General features: G+C 40.1%; 1 protein-coding gene across 1 annotated transcript in view; it reads left to right on the top strand.

The window, feature by feature from the left end:
- LOC103821145 (transcription initiation factor TFIID subunit 4-like) overlaps window positions 1-13,646 on the top strand; it is a 145,325-nt gene that overhangs the window by 41,580 nt on the left and 90,099 nt on the right. Inside the window, exon 10 of the mRNA XM_030227644.2 lies at window positions 2,791-2,960. Coding sequence (XP_030083504.1) covers window positions 2,791-2,960 — 170 coding nt within the window. The remainder of the gene's footprint in view (window positions 1-2,790; window positions 2,961-13,646) is intronic.

Here is a 13,646-nt window from a genome sequence, read left to right on the forward strand (position 1 = left end):
GCACAGGGAACCCCTGTCCAGCTGTGGGAGCTGCTGGCTGAGGCACAGCACTGGGAACCCCTGTCCAGCTGTGGGAGCTGCTGGCTGAGGGATGGATAGCACTGGGAACCCCTGTCCAGCTGTGGGAGCTGCTGGCTGAGGCACAGCACTGGGAACCCCTGTCCAGCTGTGGGAGCTGCTGGCTGAGGGATGGATAGCACTGGGAACCCCTGTCCAGCTGTGAGAGATGCTGGCTGAGGGACAGCACTGGGAACGCCTGTCCAGCTGTGGGAGCTGCTGGCTGAGGGACAGCACTGGGAACCCCTGTCCAGCTGTGAGAGATGCTGGCTGAGGGACAGAATTGGGAACCCCTGTCCAGCTGTGGGAGCTGCTGGCTGAGGGACAGAATTGGGAACCCCTGTCCAGCTGTGAGAGCTGCTGGCTGAGGGATGGACAGCACTGGGAACCCCTGTCCAGCTGTGGGAGCTGCTGGCTGAGGGCAGGACAGGAGCTCTCTGTGTGGGGCCAGCCCTGGAACCTCTGGGTTTGTTTTCACCTGGCTCCCGCATGCTCGGGCTGGTCCCCTGGCACCCAGACCCACAGCGGGGTGAGGGCCCACGGGATGGCACCACTGCACTGGTGCTTTGGTCAGTTTGAGATTTGTTTTGAAATTCTGGGTTCAAGTCTGTGTTCCAGAAACTTCTGCTTTACATAGTTCAGAGTTTGTGTCTTGGGAACTGCCTTGATAGGAGTTTGGTTTTCCCATGGTTTGAGGCCTGCTGTATTTGGGCCTTGTGGGTCCTGGGTGATTCTCATTCCATTTCAAGCATTCAGGTTTTAACCTGACAGAATCTTTGTTTCTTTCAGTTTTTACCTGCTGTTTTTCACTTGTAGAATGACAAAGGTTTGAGTTGACCATTGAATATTTCAGTCAGTGTTGGTTGTGTGGTGTGGGCACGGAGCCAGCACCTCAGTGTGGCCCAGGGTCCCTCGGTGAGTGTTGTGTCCACACCAGGCCTGGAGGGATGAAGCACATCCCTAGGAGGAAAGGCTGAGAGAATTGGGATTTCTCAGCCTGGAGAAGAGAAGGCTCCAGGCTGACCCATTTGAGGCTTTCCAGCACCTGAAGGGAGCCTGCAGTAAGGATGGGGAGAGACTAATTGCAAGGGCATGGAGTGGCAGGACAAGGGGGAATGGCTCCACACTGAAGGGTTATAGGTTCACATTGGGTATTAGGAAGGAATTGATCCCTGTGAGGATGCTGAGCCTCTGGCACAGTGTGCTCAGAGAAGCTGCCCCTGGATCCCTGGCAGTGCCCAAGGCCAGGTTGGACACTGGAGCTGGGAGCACCTGGGACAGTGGGAGGTGTCCCTGCCATGGCTGGGGGGCACTGGGTGGGCTTAAGTTTCCTTTCAACCAAAACCATTCTATGATGTTGCCACACTGTTCTCAGGAATTTCATTTGAAGACAAAAAACCAAGTGCTTAATACTCCTGGAAATTAATAGAAGCTCGTTTGTGTAGACTTTTTCTGGAAAGCATTGTAAATATTCAATTCTCTGCCTCAAGTGTTCAGCACATATTTGCAGGTTTACACAAATAAAAGTCCCTTCTTGACTTTTTCCTGCAAAAGAAAACAAAACCAGTATCTATCAAACCATTGTAGTCTTCCACCAAAATTGGCTGCTGTAGTGCAGGTAACAGGAAAAGTATGGGAGGAGAGGGAGGACCTAGATTATGGATTTTTGGATTTCCCTCCTTTCATTCTCAGACCTTACTTCCAGCTATTGGTTTTTACTGTGGGCATTAAGTTTATTACAAGTGTCAAAGTGTTCTAGGGTGCAGGGGACATCAAGAATGTAACAGTTTTTTAAAAGTCTTCTTAAATTAAGATTTTGTTTACTTACTTTATACAGTAATAGGAGTATGGACTTGAATGTTCTTATCCATATATATGTATTCTGAAAATGATATTCTCAAAGGTTGTGTAATCACTGTAGAATATGTTGAAATAGTTTTTGTGTCAATAATAGCTGTGAAACAGAATGTGCTAAATCCAGATGGCTGTTTCACAGCTCTGAGTCATACCTCAGACAGGTAGGAGGTAAAGATGCTTGGGAGATACAGGTATGGAAACTCAAGTTTGCTTGTGCTTTCTCAAGCTGTTAAAAAGGATGTTGCAGGGCAAGAAATGGCCTGGGAGTTGCCATTATCATCTTCTCAAATGCAGCTCATTTTCCCAGAACTTGTTGACACACCTGATATTTGTACGTTGCCAGAGAAATTACCAGCACGTACTCCAGCCACACTTGGAGGCCAGGGTTACCTGTGAGCTCAGCATGGCCAAAGAATCTTCCCTGACTGTTGCTGAAAATGCTTTGATGCCTTTTTAGCAGGAACTTGTGAAATAGTGCAGGATTAAAAGTTCATGGGTTTGCTTTTAATTTCTGTTATTTATTTTACCATTTTATGCCTAGTTTTCTTTATAAAGAGAAAACCCCAATGTTCAGTTGTTAGTTTCCTCATCAGCCTGGTTTCACTGATATCACTGACTCTCAGATGAAGGCACCTCTGTCACATCTTCTGTTACCAGTCAAATTGTCCTGCTTCTTATGTTTTCTGATATGGTCAGAGAAATCCATGGTTGTTTCTTAAGATACTCTGTGAAAATGGAGACACCAGGGGATGTGTCTCAATTGGCCCACCCACAGGGCATGTGGTGTGGTGATTGCTTCTGCAGAAGCAGATGAAGCAAAAAATGAATATATTACATGCAGAATTTGGTTTTATGTGTTTGTTTCTTTAATTGCAGAGATGATGATGACATCAATGATGTTGCCTCTATGGCTGGTGTTAACCTTAATGAAGAAAGTGCCCGAATTCTGGCCACCAACTCTGACTTGGTTGGAACCCAGATGCAGTCCTGTAAAGATGAACCCTTTCTTGCTGCTGTACCTCTCCATAAACGCATACTTGAAACGGGTGAGAAGCACATCCTTTCCTTCTGGGAGTGTTTCCTTCAGAGTGATGAGGATCTGAGGAACAGAATATGCTTAGCACTTAAGATGGTTTTTTAAGCATTTGATTCCATAATTTTGTATTTCTAAACTTTCAAGGTTTTTGTGATAAAAGTTACTTACCTCAAGTTGGAAGTAAAATAGCATGCTGGTACTTTTAAACTTCATGCTTTCCCCATGTTTTTTATATCCAAGGATCTCAAAGCTCTTTGCAAACATTAATTATTTCTCACAATCCTCCTTCATGTTTTACACATGAGAAGATTGAAACAGAGAGGTAGAGTAAGTAGTACAGGTCACAGAGGACACCTGTGAGTAACATTTAACAGAATGCTTAAGTTTCCTGTCAAGATTTTCTTTCCCCATACAAACCAGTTATTCAGTTCTTAACACCTGCATCTATTTAAGTTCATAGTGATTTTCTTAAAGCGTGTTTTCAAAAAGCTGTGTTTATTTATTGTGGCAATAAGGTATATTTATTTATTCTGCCATTTGAAAGTGGAAGTTCAAAACTTTAGTAGAATAACTGTTCAAAATGAATGATGTTTTAAGGTTAGGAAATATAGAATGCCTTTTATATGACATACTTTATTAATATACACTATGTGTTCTGGTACTTAAATGTATATTTTCAGCATAATTTCCATAATGTTTTCAGTGCCATCGGTGTCTTAACATACTAAGCTCCAGTTAATTAGGGGTGTAAATTGTATCTCTTTCAGACCTATGCTTACATCACAAATTTTTAGGGATCTGGTTCTCAGAGTTTTAAAGATAATACCAAAATCTTGTTGCAAAGCAGCGCTGTGAGGTTTTTTGAACTCCTGTGGTTTCTTCTGAAATGCTGTTTGTGTTTATGTTCATTGAATTAACGGGAGCCTTTTTATATTGCAGTTGCAGGCAAGTTCTTCATTGGCTTATTGTCAGACTTCACTCTTGTACTTTACAAAATGGCATTTTAAGTTCCCCTTCAGAGAAAGGAACGGTTTTGAGGCTGTAGTCAGATGGCTGGGAAGCATGTCCTGCCTTTTGGGACTGCCTTAGCACCACCTGAGGCTGCAGCCAGCAAGGGCTTCATGAAGTGTGCCTGAGAAGCTGTTGGGAGGGTTGCTCACACAAGAGTTGATGCAGGTGTAAGAAAAGGAAAAGGCAACAGACATAAAACTGTTAGAAAGAATGGGAAGTCAGTAATGAATTTGCCACATCAGCCTTAATGAGCTGTCTGGCTGTAACAATTGCTGCACAACATGGAGTTGTAATTACAAGTGCAGGACTTACAGGAATCTGTACATACTTTAAGAGCCACAGAACCCATCACACTATTCATCACTGCCTTTTGGGGTTTGCTTCTCTGAGGAACAAATCCCTATGGCTGTTTTTGAAGCTTTATTGGCTTTGATAATTGAAGTGAAACTTTCAAAGCTTTTAAAAGCAGCTGCAGGGATTTACTTCTCAAAAGCAGTGAATCCAGAAGAGAGGCCACTCCTAGTGATCTCCTGCAGCCACTTTTAGAGCTTTATTTTGGTTTTCCATGAAGCCTTTTATAGTTTTGAAAGTGGCTGTGGAGTTCAGAAGTGGCTACTATCTGGGATCTATGGCTCTTGAGGAGAGAATTCTTTCAGCTGATTTTGAAGTTTTAGAAGCTGGGCTTTCACTGTGTGTGGTCAGATTTGTTGTTTGCTTAGGACCACACACAAATTTAGTAATTTGTGCTACTGGGCACTTAAAATAATGACATTGTAACTTTACTACAAGACTCAGTATTGCCATATGTTGCTGTGACAGCACCAGGACTAAGCAAAGCGCCCGTGACCTTCTCGAGCACATTAGGAAAAAGTCTGTGATGTGAGTCCTCATTCTTCTGTTTTCATTATGCCTGTTGACAAATGAGATAAGATACATTGTTTCTTCTTAATTTTGCCTGAATATGACTTAAACAGATGTTATTTTGTACCTTTAGGTCTATTCATATTTAATCACTTCAGTTTTAGGGCAGGTTTTTCATGTTTTAGTAAAAGAGAGATTTGTGGTGTGTACAGTATTAGGAAACTGCTCTTGTCTCCTTTCTCAGAAGCTAGATCTTTCAGGTTTTCTGTAATATTAATCTCTTCCTCTCTTTTCTGAGTAAGAGCTCTGTCAAGCAACTCGGTAGTGTTCCCCAAAGGCTGTTTCAGAGATTGTGCTTCCATTCACCAGAGTTGGAATATAAACTGCTAAAGTGAGAGCAGATGCTCTTCAGACTTTGGCAGTAACCACCAGCCAGATGCCTCAAAGACATAGTGAAAGAGGTTTCTTAATATATTGTATGTTCTTATCTCTACTTGAGCTTGGCAGTGTTGTGATCCAAAGTTTATTTTAAGTCTAAGGGACTAATATTGATCCATTTAAATGGAAGAAGTAACTGAAAGGTAATTCATGCAAAGATATTCATCCACTTCCCACATGCTTCCTTATCCAATTTTGTATCTAGTCATTTTGGGCTGCTAATCATTGCCATTTGTTCATGTAGGAAGGCAAGGCTGTGACTGTTTCAAATTCTTCTTTGATGCAAAATCAAGAGTGGGTATTTCTCAGCATATAATGTATTTCTTTTGTTATTCCACTCGGAATCATAAAACTTTAAACCCTGATCTTTCTACATGACAGCAGAGCACAATGGAACATATACAAAGGGTTGGAAGGCTTTTGTCTCTCTTTTTTGAGAAGTTGAGAGGCAGGGGTTGATATGCATCATGCATGTGCATACCAACTCCTGACACTTTCTAGGTCTTGAGCTTTGTAAGTAGAATGAGTGGTGTTTCTTCAGAGGGCAAGCAAGCTGATTAGACCCTCACAAATAAATAAGGCTGCAAAATCCTGGCTTTTCCACATGGTTTTATGGGAATGAAACAAGAAAAATAACCCTAATAATTTGTAATTGTTTCACTTTTGTTCATTTATAAGTTACTTCTTGCTGGGTAAGAATGCTGTGTTGGTTAGGTTTTAGAAGCTAGTTTTTGACATTCTGAGTTTTTTGTTGTTTACTGAATGAAGCAGCAGGCAACACTTAGTGAAGCAGGTTTTTAAGTGTGACAGCTTTCTATAGTTCAGAACCATCTTGTGAAAATAGAGACTCCTCGGCTTTAATTCCTTGATGACAGCATGGTTTCTGAGTGCAGATAAGAACAAGGCATGTTATATTAAATATTAGTGAAAGGTAGCAGGACACAGCAAAGGGTGGCATAAAACATGATCCTCTTTATAATGCCTGATAACTAAATCCATGGAACGAGGAACAGCTGCCTCATGTACTTTTCTGAGAACTTGATGGTCTCTCAAACCTTCACTGGGGGTTCCAAAAATTTTGCTTTATATTTTGTGAAGAACAGAGCATGATACCTTCACAGGTTTAGAATCTGCAGCAGGTTATTAATTCTCACAACTTTTATTTCTGATTTCCTCTACAATCAGGTGATGCCATTTTGCTTTTATTAACTCTCCCTAAAATGTCACAGCTTCTGGTGAACCCTAACCATAAATTAACTGTCATAATGCAATAATATTTAAGCCATATTGTATTCTGTGGCTTAGATGGTTCCTTTCTCTCTTCACTTTGTGTTCTTCACCCCATTTTTCTACTTCAGTTTTATTGTTGCAGAGCACTGACTGAATAGAACAGATGTGGCAGTCTAAGAAATGGGACTGTTTTGGCCACATGGAATTAATTTTGAATACTGTTCAACTTGTATCTTCCAAATTATTTTAACTTAAATACATATGATAGAAATTTATTGGAGAATCAGCCATGATATTTTTATTTCACATTTATTCAGAATTTTTTACCCCTGCATTAAGAAATCAGATTGTCTGTAGTGTGCTTTTACAAAATGCTGTATTTGTTGCTTACCTAGCATTGTTATCAATGTCCTCTGGAAAAGTGTGTTATACTGACATAGCATACAGCTGCAATATTTCCCACCACAAACTTAGTTCTGGATTCTCTTGCTTCATATAAATAAATGTTTAGTCTAGAACACACATAGTGGTGCATGCCAGTTGTTACAAAGCTTAAAAATGTGCTGATGAATCCAATTTCTCCTAGTTCAGTAGTTGTAAGGCCTAGAGTCTTCTTTAAAACAGCTTCAGAGAAGCTTGGCTGGTTAGAAGAGAGCCACTGTTTCTGTCAATATAACAGTTGTATGGTTAGGCTCAACATAATTTATAGATTTCCCTCTTTGTCATTTTACATGTAAAATATGTTTTTAATTCTGTCTGATGAAATATTGATCTGCCTTGATTCTTTCTTTGTTCAGCCACGCTTGAATTGCACGTCTGCTATAACAGTGCATGTTAAAACCTACAGAAATAGCTTATCTGGGTTTTCTGTATTCTGGGGTGTGTTGAACCTACTGTGTGGCATGGCAGTGGCAGCAGTTGGGTGCCTATCTGTATATTTTAAATAAAGAATTTGTGTGCTCTAGAGGGTATTTTATATTGCTAAACCAAGTTAAAACCCATGGGATACCCTTCATGGAACCAGGGCAGGTAATTTCAGCCTCTATTTAAAGCATTTGTTATTAGTTCAGTAAGTCTTTCTGGCATCCTCTTTCTCTGGGTTGGTTTGTCAACATTTTTGTTCTTGTTTGAATGAAATGAAGCTGTCCTATTGATGACTGCTCTTTCATATACAGAGCAGCTCTAACATAAAAGTGTAGTTATTTCTCTGGTTGCCTTACTTCAGAGGGCTTTTATAGCTACTTCAATGATCACGGTTATGTGTTCTGAAATTCTGAGCTCTCCAATTACCTGTGAATACAATATTTTGTTTTCACTGCACTTTCTGTTGATGTGATTTAGTTGTTTTCACTGCTGACTTTTAACTTTTTGTCCATAAGTTGATTTGTCTTCAAACTGAAGTATTCGTTTGAATATTGTTTTTTTCCATCAGCATCTTTCTGTCAGGATGACCTCTGTAAATGCCTGTGGACAGAACTCTTGATTGTGTTTGGGGATTGCTCTAACACCTACCTGTTCATAAGTGTAGCAGATTGAAGTCAAGCACTGTTCTAAGGACATGCTTGAGCTGTACCTACAGTGGAGTTCTCTGGATTCTACTTGCTTTTTCTCAGGGAACAAAAAAAGTCATGTTAGGTATTGTATAATCCAAATTGCAAGTTATTGTGCATGCCAAAAGCATGGACTTCCTCTAGATTCTGTCAGCTTCAGTCTGGCACTGCAGAGATGTGGCAGGTGTAGAGATGTACCCACATTCTGACATCTGGAATAGTTCTGTAACTTGAGCTTTTTTCATTAGTATCAAACAAGCAATTTGATAGAAACTGCATTTAGATGAGATAATGGGTGCTGCTCTCAATTTTCTAACCAATGTCCATAGTTGTGATAGTTGTTTCTTGGGCTGAGATTGGAGTTCACATGCTCAATAGAGAATTTGGTTTTATATTCCAACAGAATCAATTGCTAATGTTACTATATTATAAGACAGCTATATTTGATTTACATTTTTTATTTCCTTTTCAAAAAAGGTGAGAATACATTCCCATCTTAGTATCAGCAGCAGTGTTGCCAAATAAACATAATCAGTAAGTACTTCAGTAGAATGTTAAACCCTATTGTTGTTCTTTCTTTAATAGGTCCATGATTAGACTTCCTGTTTTACAAGATGTCCCAACATGTGTTGGAATGGTAACTTCAGTACCACCTGAGAGCTTGGAGTCTGCCTTTCTGTGAAAGGTAGGGCAGCTTCTGTTCAATATTTCTTGTGTATTTACAAGGTTTTCTTTTTATTAATCTTATTGGCTCTGCAACACTACAGAATCTGAGTTATGCTTTTAGCTGTTATCACCTTTAGGTGTCAGAACTGATGGTATTTCATCAAGCAGTAATTTCTCAAAATAAATATGATTAATTTAGCTATGTTTAAACTGTGACTACTTATGAAGAAAATGATGCTCTTTCTTCAGGCGTCATTTTCAGAGGTTTTACTCCAGCTGAACTGAGAGCATGACCATTATGCTTGGTCTCAGAAATATTTAGAGAATTCAAGTTTTGTTTTCACCATAATTTTGTTTTCACCCATTTTTCATTCTGTTTTGTGAATGTAGTGAAAGTGCCATCTTTAAGAGGTCTTGCTATTTCTGGAAGGCAGTTTTGGCCTTCAGGGCCCACCAAAATATGTTACCCAGCCTCAGAATAAGTTTGCATCTGGGAATTGAATGGCTTAAATTTCCAGGTCTCTGCAAAGGAGAGTAAAATTAAGATCATCATTCTGTGGAGATGCATTCTCTACCAGATTCATTTATAAAGTCCATGGATGTAAAATAAGAACAATAAAAAGAAAACCTTAGAGAACCATTCAGTATTGCAATAAAGCTGACTTACATTATCCCTGTAGGCAAACTCCATGCTCTAGAGGTGGTGCTAATGTCCCCAGCGCTCAACACATGTTGGAACATCTTTGTGGAGGAGGAAGTCATTGATCAGTGAGCAGCATCTTCAAGGATCCTTTAAGGGGGAAAAAGGAAAAGGTAATATTTTCAAAAATATGTTGGAATGATTGTTCATTATGTTTATTTGGCAATCCTGCTGCTCATACTAAGGTTGTAGTGTTTTCATTTCTTAAAATTACTGACAAACTTTGTAAACTTCCTTTAGTCTTTCCTTCTCCCATTGTCAGCCTCCTTCACGTTGCTGAGCCTACTGCAAACAAGTCCAGAATTTACTGTAACTCCTTGGCAATTTGGCACTTTTTTCATTGGTTGTAATGCAGAGGGGGTTAATCTGTGGTTTAACCAGTTTTGCAGTCCCTTGTGTTAAATAAGTCATAGCCAAACACTGAACTGGTCTGAAGACATCCTGCTGCTAACCAAAGGGTATTTGTTTTCAAGGAAAAAAAATTGTTTGTGTAGCTGCAACACAAAGTTGTGCCAGATGAGGTGCCACCATCTGTTCTTGCACAATAGTGTAGAAGTGCCACCTTACTATAAACTTATCAGAAACTAAAGCTATTTTGACAAAATTGAGCGACCATATCTGACCTGGTTAAATTTTGCAGTGGTGGATCTGGTGGTGCTCTGTTTGGTATTAATGAATATGGGATGTTGTCAGTTTTAATTGTAATCCTGGGCATAGACAGATGAAGGTGCTGACATTTTGAAATTCAGGTTATGGTCTTTAGTCTACCCTTCTGGTATCCTTTGAATTTCCTGGGTTTTGTGCATATCCTGCCTGTGTGACATGCCTTAGACAAAGCCTCAATGTCTGCTTGGCATCAGGCTTGTGGTGACAACTGTGATGCCTGGTCTGATTGTGGTGTCAGAGATGGTTTCTTGGGGGGAAAAAATTGTCAAAATACCTGTTTTGTTCACACAATTTGCCTTAAAAGGGCAAGTTCTTATACTTGGTATGCCTTTGAATTCTGTGGATGTGATGGAGAGTGTGGTCTGTTCCTTGTGAGGACTATGCTCTAGGATGCTGGCCTCTGTTTGTCACCTCTGACTTTGTTACAGGAGTACTGCTCCATCCCTGTCTTACCTGGTGTACTGTCATAATACTGTATTTATGGTGTTAAGCCTGAGGTCTTGTCTTGGTTTACTATTCTGGGTTTAGCTCAAGAAATACATTTGTCTGTTCTGCATGAAAACAGATAAATCCCCAACTAACAATTTCTCTGTTGTTTTCTTAGGGACTCCTGTTGGTGTCATTGCCATATTAGTACTTTCTGGTCTGGTCCTTGTAAAAATCTCTTTTGATTTGACTCTCTAGTGAGTAACCAAGCACAAAATTGCATTAAGGCATTTACTGTTATTCATAGAAACAGTGAACATATTTCCTAGTCCTCTGCACTCACTCTGTGTTTATTCTTGAATGTTCCTGGATGTCTTTGGACACGCTTATTATGCTGTATTTTTTGTTTTAGGAAAACCAAGATGAAGAAGAAAAGGTCATATAACTGTAATCTGTGTGTTCTTATTTGACACGTTGAGACCTGCCCCTGTTTCAGTTTTCATCCCCTCCTCTGTCTTTAGTATTTTCCTCACACTGCTCAGTAGCTGCAGCACAGATTACTGGGATTATAGGGCAGCATGTGGAGCTGTAGTTCTCAAAGACTTTGTCCTTCAGTGCCTCCTTTTAATAACTTCAGCACCCGCCCTTCTTTTAGAATGAACACATCAAATGGCACAAAAATAATCTTCAAGTTGAATTATTTAAAGAGGAGGAATTAAACATCAAACATAGGATATTGTCTTTGCCTAACACATTGAGATTTTGATTTCTTCTAAAAGAAGTTAGGTGACACACAGTTTAATTACAGAAGAGAGCAGGGAAACAATTGATTGTAGTGCTTTATGTTCCTTCAGAGTTAACGTTCTCTCAGTTCTCTCTGATCAAGCTGCAAGCCTTCCTTGCTGTGGGAATGCCAAATGCTCTCTGCTCCAAGATGCACTGTTTATGCTTCCATGCTTTGTGGCAGCTCCTTCCATTTTCCAAGCCTGCACATAGCTGTGCAGAATGTTGTTTGGTAACTAGCTGGGTTCTGTTAGAGACAAACCACTAAGGGTAATGAAAAAGACTCTTCATGGATGATGAATAGCTGCCTTTCAGCTGTTTAATTATCTAGCTTAGAGACAGAATTTTGGAAACTGGCTTGTCTGGTTATATATACCTTAGCACAGACCTCTTCTCCAAGTAGTTTTTCTTTTCCCCAAAAAGCATCTATTATGAGTAAGTTCCCAGACTTACCCACTGGTTGAGACGCACTTCTTAGAGAAGTGGAGGCTTTTTCCTGGTCAGTCCATCAAAAACCACAAGTTATATAGTTAGGGTTAAGTAGATTCTTGAGAAATTCTTTCTCTACTTGATGAATTTTTTTTCTCTTGCCCCAAATCCTATGGACTTGCATATAAAGGCTTTGAATCAGCACAGAAAATAGGATGAGACTGTGGCCAGGGTTGCACATGGATTTTGCATGGATGCAGCTATTTCTGTGGCTCTGTTGTGTTAAAATAATTACACCATGATGACCCTCTAGAGTGGAGCTATTTTGCTTGTTTTCTGTTGACAAGAATAAAGTGTATTAAAATTAGAAAGCAAAAGTTCAAAATAAACAAAAAGATCGTTTTTGCAAAGTGTGATGTTGAGTTGTGGAACTCTTTGTTTTACAGTGTTGCAAATTCAAAAAATTACTTAAAAAATCAGTGTAAAAAACATTCCATCCTGACATGATAGAAAGATAAGATGCTCCAACTTAGGACAGACCAAGGCATAATTTTTGTGCACAGTGAGCACTACACACTTTTTGTTTTAATAATCTTCTAGCAGCATCTCCTAATACTACTGTTAGAGAAAGGATGATGGACTCTTACCCACTGTAGGTTTGCTTAACTTTGTATGCAGTTATATAAGTACATAAGTGTTTTTGAAGTATAGTTTGTACTGAAGGAGTTCAATCCACTATAGTGCCTGAAACACTTTGAATGGTTTTGTGCTTGTGCATTCACACTACAGAGCTTAAAAGTCTCAGCTGAATCTTACTTTGCTAAAATAGTTTGGTTGGCATTTACTTTGAAGGGGACAGGAAAAGGCAATACTAAAAATTGTGTAGCATTTTATTCCTCATTTTTATTATTTTAGGTTACATTGCATGGCTGGTTATGTTTTTTCCCTGCTGTGTCTTGCACTGAGCGTGGTATGTATCTTGAGGATTTTAATCTGTAAGTTTGGAATCTATTTTGAAAAATAACTGATGTTTGAGCAGTTTGTCAGTTTCTTGCTTCCAGGGCAATCAGCCCAAGGTGGGTAGTCAGAAGAAGTGTAGGACAAACACTACTCCCAGAAAATTGGGAATTTTCAAGAACTGTGGGAAATGGCTTTGTAGGGAATTCTCCAAGCCTGACAGAAAGCTCACACAGTGTGCATCTGTATGTGAACTTTGAGATAAGAAATGCTGACTGAGAAATGCCCTGAAATGGGACAGACATTGGTGAGAGAGAAGTGGAGCTGGACACAAGTTCCAAAGGATGGCCTTGTAAATAAGACTGGATACTTTGGAGAAACACAACTATGAAAGGTGCATTGTAGTGGGATCCACAAAGGGTAATTTTAGATGATTTGCTTTAGGGCATTTACAGCATGGTGTGGCCAAACCTGATGGGCCAAGAAACATTCATGGTGTATTGTAATTAGGAAATAGTTGGCTTCTGATTGTGATGATGTGAATTAGAACATCTGTGTTGTCTCATCCTTCTCATGAGACTGAAAATGGAATAAAAGTTTTTAAACACCTCTCAGTTGCCCATCTCTGGGTCAGAAAAGGGCCTAATCCAACAAAGATATCCCGTTTGTCCAGAAATCGACTCATGAGTTAGTTCTTAAGCTCTGAGAGGAGGAATGTTTTTTTACAAACAAGCTTATTGAAGTGAGGAATGTAGGGCTTTCCATTGTTTTGCAAATAAAAGCTACGGTGTGATAAAAAGTCACTCTCTCTCTCTCTGAAGTGGCTGTTCCCCATGGAGGCGCACTGGCAGTGGTGAGCACCATCAGAGGCTGCTTTGCAAAACCTTGTCCTGTCAGCCCAGGGTGGTTTGGAGCTGAGGGTTCTATCTTGGCCATCTGCCCCTCTCAGAGGGTGCTGGTGTGTACCTGCTGCAGGGAA

The sequence above is a fragment of the Serinus canaria genome, chromosome 11, assembly GCF_022539315.1.
Source record: "Serinus canaria isolate serCan28SL12 chromosome 11, serCan2020, whole genome shotgun sequence".
In the NCBI taxonomy this organism is placed as follows: Eukaryota; Metazoa; Chordata; class Aves; order Passeriformes; family Fringillidae; genus Serinus; species Serinus canaria.